This window comes from Xenopus laevis, chromosome 9_10L (assembly GCF_017654675.1).
Source record: "Xenopus laevis strain J_2021 chromosome 9_10L, Xenopus_laevis_v10.1, whole genome shotgun sequence".
NCBI classification, from domain to species: domain Eukaryota; kingdom Metazoa; phylum Chordata; class Amphibia; order Anura; family Pipidae; genus Xenopus; species Xenopus laevis.
The window spans coordinates 16,460,325-16,472,190 of record NC_054387.1 but is presented as its reverse complement, the minus strand read 5'-3'; the positions used below and the strand labels follow the sequence as shown (position 1 = coordinate 16,472,190).

Sequence of the window (11,866 nt, the reverse complement as noted above, 5' to 3'; positions counted from 1 at the left end):
GCAAGTTGGAGTGATATCACCCCCTCCCTTTTTCCCGCCAGCAGCCAAACAAAAGAACAATGGGAAGGTAACCAGATAGCAGCTCCCTAACACAAGATAACAACTGCCTGGTAGATCTGAGAACAACACTCAATAGTAAAATCCCATGTCCCACTGAGACACATTCAGTTACATTGAGAAGGAAAAACAGCAGCCTGCCAGAAAGCATTTCTCTCCTAAAGTGCAGGCACAAGTCACATGACCAGGGACAGCTGGGAAATTGACAAAATGTCTAGCCACATGTCAGATTTCAAAATTGAATATAAAAAAATCTGTTTGCTCTTTTGAGAAATGGATTTCAGTGCAGAATTCTGCTGGAGCAGCACTATTAACTGATGTGTTTTGAAAAAAACATGTTTTCCCATAACAATATCCCTTTAAGTTTAACCCCTTTCCATGTTCCTCCTGCTGATACATAGTCCAGAATCTTGGTACCAGAAGAATTCACATTAACCTCACAAATAATTCATATTGTGTCATTGTGAGCAGCTTTCGTGTGTCTGTGTGTTTTTCTCCAGGCAGGTTCATTGGCTCCTGATCAAACCACTCCCATCGTGTGAAATAAAGTACAAATAACAATGAAACAAAATAATCATTCCCTTGCTGTTGCCTTCACTGCCTGAACCATCGAAAGAATATAATAGACAGTCAGGACTCCGTATCCCACAATGCTCAGTAAATAAAAGACATTTGAAGGAAGGTTTATAAACCACAAGATAAAAAATAACCTCTAGATTAAAATTTTATTAGGAAAACCTAAAATCACTTGCAGAGCCTTTAACACTGTCCCTTTCGTCCCTGCGCAAATGCTAAATCTACAGGATTATTCATTGGCAGCAGTTAAATCTTTGCTCACTCTGGATCCCACATTGGCTCTCAACCTGGCTCTGCTGCTTTCATATATAAAACATAAGTCCATTTCCTGATAATTAAAGGACCAGTAAGATACATTTTCTTTCTAAAACAAAAAAAATTTGTATATAATGAAAAAAACCCCACCAAGACATATTTAATTATAAAATCGCAAAGTCTTTGTTAAGAAATAACTTTCCGAAATTCCACTTGCGCTCCTTTTCAGAAAAGGCGACCGGGCGACGATCCATCCTGCGGCATTCGATTTCTCCTCCCTGCCTTCCTTATAGAAGATAGCCAGGGAGGAGAAATTGAGCGTCACACGATGGATCGTCGCCTTTTCGCACAAGCGTAGTATCGGAAAGTTATTTCTTAATAAAGACTTAGCGATTTTAAGGTTAAATATGTCTTTTGTTATATACAAACGTTTTTTTTTTGATGTTACTGCTCCTTTAAGTAAATAAACTTCCAGCAGTCTCAGTTGTGGTCTTGGAGGGATCAGTCAGCAGATCTGGCACGTTCCATTCTTCCTAATAGCTGAGGTCAGACGGGGGAGATTCATCACCAGCTGTTAAATCTGCTGGAGACAAATCTCCCAAAAATGGGCGATAAAGTAAATTGCAGGTGGGAAAACAAATGCAGCGCTTGGTTTCAAACACAGGGAGTGAGACTGCAAGAAAGGGAGCTGCAAATGCAGAAGCATGGCGGGTTGTTGCATAGTAACTGAGGCAGATAGCGTTTGCATTGTTCTGTGGCCACTAGCCTTATTGGCATCAGTGTGGCAACTAACTTCACCCCTAAGCCTACAGAATCAGGCATTAAAATCACATATAATCACAATAAAAAAAGATTTCAGTGCAATTAAGTGATCAGAAACGTGAATTTGCCAGTCACGTCAGAAAACAATTGTCCTGCACCGGCAGTTCTCCCTATGTACCTGCAGATGCCAAGCACTGCCTATATAACCCCTTAAGTCTGTAACATTTTACTTTGTTAAAGATTCTGCAGTAAACCCAAGATTCTGCATTTGTCCTGAAGTGAAGCCCCCCAATATGGGGACGTAACTCATGAAGAATCCAAGGCAGAAGCGGCAGTTGGGAGTTGTTCGGGCAGCTGCTGGACTCCTTCATTATGGGAGAATGGGGTCGCCGTATGCACAGTCCTCCTCAATAGCCAAGTTGTAGTCGGCCCCCTTGCCTCCCTTGTAAGCACTGGTGACTATGCGCAGCCAGCCCCTCTCTCCCTGCAGGGGGAACACAGACACGTTAGTAAATGTATTTACTACTGACACATTAAACAAGGGTGCTGGGAGTTTCTATCCTTCTATTGTGTACCCATGGGCTTCTGTATCAGACTTCCTGTTTTCAACATAAACCTCCAGGGCTAGGGCTTGAGCATGCTCAGTTTGCTCCTCTCTGCTGTAATCTGAGCCCAGAGCTATGAGTGAGCAGGGAGAGGCTCAGGCAGGAAGTGATGTCACACCAAACTAATATGGCAGCTGCTATCCTAAGCGAACGGAGCTTCTAGAGCTGTTTACTCAGGTTTGGTAAAGCTTCCTTTATTCGGGCAAATTTTCATCATTGGGACCGGAGTAATGGGGATTGCTGCGCGGGAATTTGAAAAAACGATTGTATCTCCAGTGCATAGACAGTGTTTCTGAACCAATGTGGCTGTGATTGGGCAGCATGCCGCCCCCTAAAATTTTGCCGGCCTGGGCCTTGGTTACCTTTCCACAAATCCAGGGCTAGTTGGCTGGTTGGATTCAGTCCCATAATAACGGTAACTCTGGCTTTTTAATACATAGAAGAACTACAAGTCCCAGCATTCTTTATGACCATTTTTGGGGTGTAGTCTGAGTTTAACAGGAGAGATCCAGGGGCAAGTGTAGGGGTATTTATGCAGGAACAAAAAAAACATACAAATAATTTAGAGCTCTTTGAACTACAACTCCCTTAACACTGGCGGGCTGCTGAGAGGATTCTGGGAGTTGTAGGCAAAAGATCTGGAGGGATGCAGTCTAATATGAGAGCAGTAGAGAGTTACTCACCCAGGGCTCCCCCCATGAATTGCGCACAATCCAGTATTCCACACCGTTCTCATCCAATCCCCATCCAGCCACAGAGATGATGTGATTGATCATAGCTCGAGGTTGATACTCGGCATACAGACCCCCCGTGTAGGCATCTAGTTTGTCTGTGGCCATTATCCCACAGCTGCAAGAAAAGCAGAAAGGTTGTTTTTTTATGTCTCTCAGGGGCATCAGCTATTTCTTAAAGCTGCAATTCCACTTGTCCCCCAGTAGGTGGAAAACATTCTCTGATTCAGGTAGGTATGCACCAAATCCACTATTTTGGATTCAGCCTAACCACTGAATGCTTCGGAAAGATTCGGCCAAATACCGAACCGAATCCTGATTTGCATATGCAAATTAGGGGTGGTAAGGGGAAAACATTTTTTACTTCCTTTTTTTGTGACAAAAAGTCACGCGATTTCCCTCCCTGTCCCTAATTTGCAGAAGGATTCACCGACTCTTGCTCAAAAAGGCTGAATCCTGGCCGAATCCTGGATTCAGTGCATCCCTAGATTCAGGTAAGGACAGGACTGCTACCCAGATCTCTATCTGATTGGTCCGTTCTTGTAGGTTTGACGCCATCATCTTCTCTTTCCCATTAACCGACCCAAAGTCTCCCACCTTCCACCAGAATGCTACCCAGAAAACTTTGCTAACAAGGGCAAGTTCTCTACCTGATTGGTCCATTCATGTAGACTTCCTCCATCATCTTCTCTCTCTCTCGCTGGCCAACCCAAAGTCTCCCACTTTCCACCGGAATGCTACCCAGAAACCTTTGCTAACAAGGGCAAGTTCTCTACCTGATTGGTGCATTCTTATAGATTTCCGCCATCATCTTCTCTCTCCCGCTGACCAACCCAAAGTCTCCCACCTTCCACTGCTACCCAGGTCTCTACCTGATTGGTCCATTCTTGTAGATTTCCGCCATCATCTTCTCATTCCCACTGACCAACCCAAAGTCTCCCACCTTCCACCGGAATGCAACCCAGATCTCTACCTGATTGGTCCGTTCTTGTAGATTTCCGCCATCATCTTCTCTCTCCCGCTGACCGACCCAAAGTCTCCCACCTTCCACAGAGTGTAATTGGAGAGGTTAAAGCACTTTCCGAAGGTGACGCACGTCCCACACTGGTTAAACTTGTCGCATTCTGGAAGGAATTGAGAGAGAAAAAAAAAGATATTGGCCATTCCATCTCTGTATATTTGTCTTTATATGTATGGGAGGAAGCAAGCTACATGGCAGCTCCCACATGTGTATAGGTACAGAATGGACGCTCTAAGTTTCTGACTGTGAAAGAGAAAAACAAAATATAAATATATCATTCGCCCCACCCCAGCTGAGATCTAAATGGCTAATAATTCCCAGAAGCCTCTGTGCAACCCCGGGTTCCTCACTTTGGTCTCTGGCTTGGTAGTTGTTGCAGGTCTCGTCAGGAATCCCATGACTGTGTGCGTACTCCCAGACACCTCCGTGGTCTCCTCCCTCACAGGATCCTGCGTCGGCGCAATCAATGACGTGCTGAACAGACAGGTAAGACGAGGGCCACACCCCATTGCGCTTGATATTAATCCTGTCTGAAAGCAGAAAACAATCTGTCTCCTCATCCTCCCAACATAGGGGCCACAATAAATGGACACCAAACTCTAATGGTGAATAGTTTATGTATCCTTTAAAGGAGAAGGAAAGGCTAAAAGTAAGTAAGCTTTATCAGAAAGGTCTATATAAATACACCAGTAAACCCTCAAAGTAATGCTGCTCTGAGTCTTCTGTCAAAAGAAACACCAAATTTCTTTCCTTCTATTGTGTACTCATGGGCTTCTGTATCAGACTTCCTGTTTTCAGCTTAAACCTCCAGGGCTAGGGCTTGAGCATGCTCAGTTTGTTCCTCTCTCCCTCCCTGCTGTAATCTGAGCCCAGAGCTAGTGATGTCACACCAAGCTATTATGGCAGCTGCTATCCTAAACAAACAGAGTGAGCTTCTATTTACTCAGGTATGGTAAAGCATTCTGCAGAATAAATACAGTCTTATAGCTTGCACTATTGTGGCTAATCTATTGGCAATAAACTTCTTCGGTAGCTTTCCTTCTCCTTTAAATAGAAATTAACATAAAGGAATAACTTGTGTTGTATTGTACTTCATTGGTACCAGGTACTGCCATATTGCTTGCCAGGCATAGGAGGTTGTCAGTAAAACAGTAACATCTAGTTACATGGTACAGATACATTTTCCAGGCCAGAGAAGTGGTATGGCAGCACCCACAAATCAATATGAATGGAAAGGCACAGAGTATGAAATAAGGTATGATCTTATAGATACATTGGAATATACAGGGGATATTTAGGTAGGTACCTGCCATGGCGCTAGTGCTCCCGTGAGCCCAGCAGGAGCCGCAGTACTGGGGGATGTGCTGGTTTCGGGTGGTGCTGACATAGTTGGTTCCATTCACATTGCGCCAGTCCCAGGCTTTTGGCAAGTCTGACACCGAGATGTATTCGTGTGGGCGCGGGTAGTTCCTAGGGACGGGCATAAAGATCTGGTTAGAAAAACAATGAGCAAATAAGATCCAGTTTAAAGAGATACATTTGGTGATATTCCTTGAACCTCTGAATGTTCCCTATAAGGTCATCTGTGCCAGCTGGCATTAGTACATTTGTTTAGTTGGCACAGATGCCCTTAAAGGGATAGTTTACCTTGAAATAATGGCAGACCTATGCAGGAGATCTCTGTTCTCAAGAAGAGGGTTGGGCTTGTGGTGGGAAGGGCCTTTGCTGATTATAGCTGGGGTTTGGAATGTTTAGGGAGTGGCTCCATCTTGTTCTACTGTCTCCATCTTACCCTACTATCTCCATTTTGCCCTACTGTCTCCATCTTGTCCTACTGTCTCCATCTTGCCCTACTGTCTCCATTTTGCCCTACTGTCTCCATCTTGTCCTACTGTCTCCAACTTGCCCTACTGTCTCCATCTTGTCCTACTGTCTCCATCTTGTCCTACTGTCTCCAACTTGCCCTACTGTCTCCAACTTGCCCTACTGTCTCCAACTTGCCCTACTGTCTCCACCTTGCCCTACTGTCTTCACCTTTCCCTACTGTCTTCACCTTTCCCTACTGTCTCCAACTTGCCCTACTGTCTCCATTTTGTCCTACTGTCTCCATCTTGTCCTACTGTCTCCAGCTTGCCCTACTGTCTCCATCTTGTCCTACTGTCTCCACCTTGCCCTACTGTCTTCACCTTTCCCTACTGTCTCCCTCTTGTCCTACTGTCTCCAACTTGTCCTACTGTCTCCAACTTGCCCTACTGTCTCCATCTTACCCTACTGTCTCCATCTTGTCCTACTGTTTCCATCTTACCCTACTGTCTGCATTTTGCCCTACTGTCTCCATCTTGTGCTACTGTCTCCATTTTGCCCTACTGTCTCTATCTTGTGCTACTGTCTCCATTTTGCCCTACTGTCTCCATCTTGTTCTACTGTCTCCATCTTGCCCTACTGTCTTCATCTTGTTCTTCTGTCTCCATCTTGCCCTACTGTCTTCATCTTGTTCTTCTGTCTTCATCTTGCCCTACTGTCCCCATCTTGCCCTACTGTCTCCATCTTGTCCTACTGTCTCCATCTTGCCGTACTGTCTCCATCTTGTTCTACTGTTTCCATCTTGCCCTACAATCTTCATCTTGTTCTCCTGTCTCCATCTTGCCCTACTGTCTTCATCTTGTTCTTCTGTCTTCATCTTGCCCTACTATCCCCATCTTGCCCTACTGTTTTCATCTTGCCCTACTGTCCCCATTTTGCCCTACTGTCTCCATCTTGTCCCACTGTATTCATCTTGTCCTACTGTCTCCATCTTGCTCTTCTGTCTTCATCTTGTTCTACTGTCTCCATCTTGTTCTACTGTCTTCACCTTTCCCTACTGTCTCCCTCTTGTCCTACTGTCTCCAATTTGTCCTACTGTCTCCAACTTGCCCTACTGTCTCCATCTTACCCTACTGTCTCCATCTTGTCCTACTGTTTCCATCTTACCCTACTGTCTGCATTTTGCCCTACTGTCTCCATCTTGTGCTACTGTCTCCATTTTGCCCAACTGTCTCCATCTTGTTCTACTGTCTCCATCTTGCCCTACTGTCTTCATCTTGTTCTTCTGTCTCCATCTTGCCCTACTGTCTTCATCTTGCCCTACTGTCCCCATCTTGCCCTACTGTTTTCATCTTGCCCTACTGTCCCCATTTTGCCCTACTGTCTCCATCTTGTCCTACTGTCTCCATCTTGTCCTACTGTCTCCGTCTTGCCGTACTGTCTCCATCTTGTTCTACTGTTTCCATCTTGCCCTACAATCTTCATCTTGTTCTCCTGTCTCCATCTTGCCCTACTGTCTTCATCTTGTTCTTCTGTCTTCATCTTGCCCTACTATCCCCATCTTGCCCTACTATTTTCATCTTGCCCTACTGTCCCCATTTTGCCCTACTGTCTCCATCTTGTCCCACTGTATTCATCTTGTCCCACTGTATTCATCTTGTCCCACTGTATTCATCTTGCCCTACTGTCTCCATCTTGTCCTACTGTCTCCATCTTGCTCTTCTGTCTTCATCTTATTGTACTGTCTCCATCTTGCCCTACTGTCTCCATCTTGCCCTACTGTTTTCATCTGCCCTACTGTCTTCATCTTGTTCTTCTGTCTTCATCTTGCCCTACTGTCCCCATTTTGCCATACTGTCTCCATCTTGTCCTACTGTCTCCATCTTGTCCCACTGTATTCATCTTGTCCCACTGTATTCATCTTGCCCTACTGTCTCCATCTTGTCCTACTGTCTCCATCTTGCTCTTCTGTCTTCATCTTGTTCTACTGTCTCCATCTTGTTCTACTGTCTCCATCTTGCCCTACTGTTTTCATCTTGCCCTACTGTCTTCATCTTGTTCTTCTGTCTTCATCTTGCCCTACTGTCCCCAACTTGCCCTACTGTCTCCATCTTGCCCTACTGTTTTCATCTTGCCCTACTGTCTCCATCTTGTCCTACTATCTCCATCTTGCTCTTCTGTCTTCATCTTGTTCTACTGTCTCCATCTTGCCCTAATGTCCCCATCTTGTTCTACTGTCTTCATCTTGCCCTACTGTTTTCATCTTGCCCTGCTGTCCCCATTTTGCCCTACTGTCTCCATCTTGTGCTACTGTCTCCATTTTGCCCTACTGTCTCTATCTTGTGCTACTGTCTCCATTTTGCCCTACTGTCTCCATCTTGTTCTACTGTCTCCATCTTGCCCTACTGTCTTCATCTTGTTCTTCTGTCTCCATCTTGCCCTACTGTCTTCATCTTGTTCTTCTGTCTTCATCTTGCCCTACTGTCCCCATCTTGCCCTACTGTTTTCATCTTGCCCTACTGTTCCCATTTTGCCCTACTGTCTCCATCTTGCCCTACTGTCTCCATCTTGTCCTACTGTCTCCATCTTGGCGTACTGTCTCCATCTTGTTCTACTGTTTCCATCTTGCCCTACAATCTTCATCTTGTTCTCCTGTCTCCATCTTGCCCTACTGTCTTCATCTTGTTCTTCTGTCTTCATCTTGCCCTACTATCCCCATCTTGCCCTACTGTTTTCATCTTGCCCTACTGTCCCCATTTTGCCCTACTGTATTCATCTTGTCCTACTGTCTCCATCTTGCTCTACTGTCTTCACCTTTCCCTACTGTCTCCCTCTTGTCCTACTGTCTCCAATTTGTCCTACTGTCTCCAACTTGCCCTACTGTCTCCATCTTACCCTACTGTCTCCATCTTGTCCTACTGTTTCCATCTTACCCTACTGTCTGCATTTTGCCCTACTGTCTCCATCTTGTGCTACTGTCTCCATTTTGCCCTACTGTCTCTATCTTGTGCTACTGTCTCCATTTTGCCCTACTGTCTCCATTTTGCCCTACTGTCTCCATCTTGTTCTACTGTCTCCATCTTGCCCTACTGTCTTCATCTTGTTCTTCTGTCTCCATCTTGCCCTACTGTCTTCATCTTGCCCTACTGTCCCCATCTTGCCCTACTGTTTTCATCTTGCCCTACTGTCCCCATTTTGCCCTACTGTCTCCATCTTGTCCTACTGTCTCCATCTTGTCCTACTGTCTCCGTCTTGCCGTACTGTCTCCATCTTGTTCTACTGTTTCCATCTTGCCCTACAATCTTCATCTTGTTCTCCTGTCTCCATCTTGCCCTACTGTCTTCATCTTGTTCTTCTGTCTTCATCTTGCCCTACTATCCCCATCTTGCCCTACTGTCCCCATTTTGCCCTACTGTCTCCATCTTGTCCCACTGTATTCATCTTGTCCCACTGTATTCATCTTGTCCCACTGTATTCATCTTGCCCTACTGTCTCCATCTTGTCCTACTGTCTCCATCTTGCTCTTCTGTCTTCATCTTCTTGTACTGTCTCCATCTTGCCCTACTGTCTCCATCTTGCCCTACTGTCTCCATCTTGCCCTACTGTTTTCATCTTGCCCTACTGTCTTCATCTTGTTCTTCTGTCTTCATCTTGCCCTACTGTCCCCATTTTGCCATACTGTCTCCATCTTGTCCTACTGTCTCCATCTTGTCCCACTGTATTCATCTTGTCCCACTGTATTCATCTTGCCCTACTGTCTCCATCTTGTCCTACTGTCTCCATCTTGCTCTTCTGTCTTCATCTTGTTCTACTGTCTCCATCTTGTTCTACTGTCTCCATCTTGCCCTACTGTTTTCATCTTGCCCTACTGTCTTCATCTTGTTCTTCTGTCTTCATCTTGCCCTACTGTCCCCAACTTGCCCTACTGTCTCCATCTTGCCCTACTGTTTTCATCTTGCCCTACTGTCTCCATCTTGTCCTACTATCTCCATCTTGCTCTTCTGTCTTCATCTTGTTCTACTGTCTCCATCTTGTTCTACTGTCTTCATCTTGCCCTACTGTTTTCATCTTGCCCTGCTGTCCCCATTTTGCCCTACTGTCTCCATCTTTTTCCACTGTCTCCATGTTGCCCTACTGTTTTCATCTTGCCCTACTGTCCCCATTTTGCCCTACTGTCTCCATCTTGTCCCACTGTCTCCATCTTGTCCCACTGTATTCATCTTGTCCTTTTGAAGCCACAAGCAGACCAAAAATGATTGATGTGGGTCAAAATGCAGGTCCATATACAGACAGAGCTTGTTGCATCATGTCACTGATTGTGCTGTGCCAGTGTGGGGGGGTATTTGTCCCTTTGAGGTGTAACCTTTCTTCTGTAATGTTGTTCTTAGTTATAACCACTACAGGAATTACAGAACTAAACATACAAATGATCCCCAGTATGTTACCAGTCAGCTGAATGTATAATTTCATACTCCCTCACACACGCCTGATGGCAGATCACATGATATCAGTGTTCCCATGCTGTTATTATATCACCATATACTGTACATACAGGGGTTGTACTCTGGGTACAGCAAAACAAATACATCTGTGCAGTTGGTCAATTTGTAATTCCTGACCAGTCATGGCAAAGGTTTCCTGAGAAACAAGGAAGGGGGGGGGGGAAGGAAGGGGGGGGCAAGGTTTGCTACAGTAACTTACTAAAAACAGATAGATACAGACGTCATGTGACTCTGTTTCACCAAAACCAGAATAACCGCAACACACATCAACTTCCTAATCCCTCAAGTAATCATGTGACCTACCCTCTCCCTTCCCATGGGACCCTGCTGCTCTGGGAATGTCCCATGGAACATTTAAGTAAAGGGAAAGTTAACTATAATTTTTTCTGATTTGTTATATATTTTTTATTATCCTGACCCGGTGCTGCAGTAACTTGGCCTACTGAGAGGGTTACCGCAAGCACTACAGGGAGTTGTAGTTTAATGTCAGCTGTACACAGCCAGGGAAGCTCATGGAGGAGGTCCCTCTGTTACATTGAGGTGCTGGTAACATACTGGTAACATACTGGTAACATACTGGTAACAAAAAGCCTCTCCAGTTTGGATGGTTACCTGGGAGCGGCTTTAATTTGCATCATCTCATTTCCCAATACTGAAGCGCATATAATAATACTTCAGCATTATAATAGGGCAGGGTTAGTAAATAGTTCAGTAGGTTTTCTTGAATCCTCAGAGAGGGGAGTGAATAAATATCCCCGACAACAGGGATTCTCTGTCCAGGCTGGAACACCTGCCTGGCACCTAGCAACTGTCTGGGGAAGGGATAAACGTTACACTCACTCACACACTCATTCACTCACACACTCACTCATGCACACATACACTCACTCACACATTCACTCACTCATGCACACACTCACTAACACACACACTCACTCACACTCATTCACTCACACACTCGTACATTCACTCACTCGCACATTCACTCACTCACTCACTCGCACACCACTCACTCACTCGCACATTCACTCACTCACTCGCATATTCACTCACACACTCACTCACTCACTCGTACATTCACTCAATCACTTGCACATTCACTCACTCACAGATTCACTCACTCACACATTCACTCACTCACACACACACTGGGGTCTCTGCACAAATCACTGCTAAAGACACACACACAGTACACAGACAAATCACAGACAAACACAAAACACCCACAGAAGTGGATTTGGGGAGGGGCTACTCACCTGAGTCCTGGGTGCCTTTTGAGTGGGGGTTTGTAACAGTATTGCCCCTGCTGGAAGTAGAGCCCCCCACTGACCCAGGGGATGACGGAGAGGAACAGAAGCAGCAGCCTGGCCATGATGGGACAGAGACTCATGTGACTGACAGGGAGGGGATCAGGGTGCCGGGAAGGAACTGAACTTCCCACTGTGCTGACTCACTGGGCTGTACTCCCTGCTCTTAAAGGGACAGTGCACCATTTGTGTGTGTGTGTGTAGTCCTAATCCATCTGATGCTTGTGACTCCCCAACTCCAAGCACC

The 11,866-nt window shown here is 45.4% G+C and overlaps 1 protein-coding gene across 1 annotated transcript; it reads right to left on the bottom strand.

Annotated features, from left to right (window-relative positions):
• Positions 1–1,326: 1,326 nt before the first annotated feature.
• On the bottom strand, positions 1,327–11,694 carry ctsz.L (cathepsin Z L homeolog). The gene is given in 6 exon segments (NM_001091645.1): positions 1,327–2,134; positions 2,939–3,104; positions 3,960–4,110; positions 4,358–4,537; positions 5,314–5,477; positions 11,569–11,694. Coding segments are annotated over 6 exon segments (891 nt in total). The 5' UTR covers positions 11,685–11,694; the 3' UTR covers positions 1,327–2,020.
• Between the last annotated feature and the right edge of the window lie 172 nt (positions 11,695–11,866).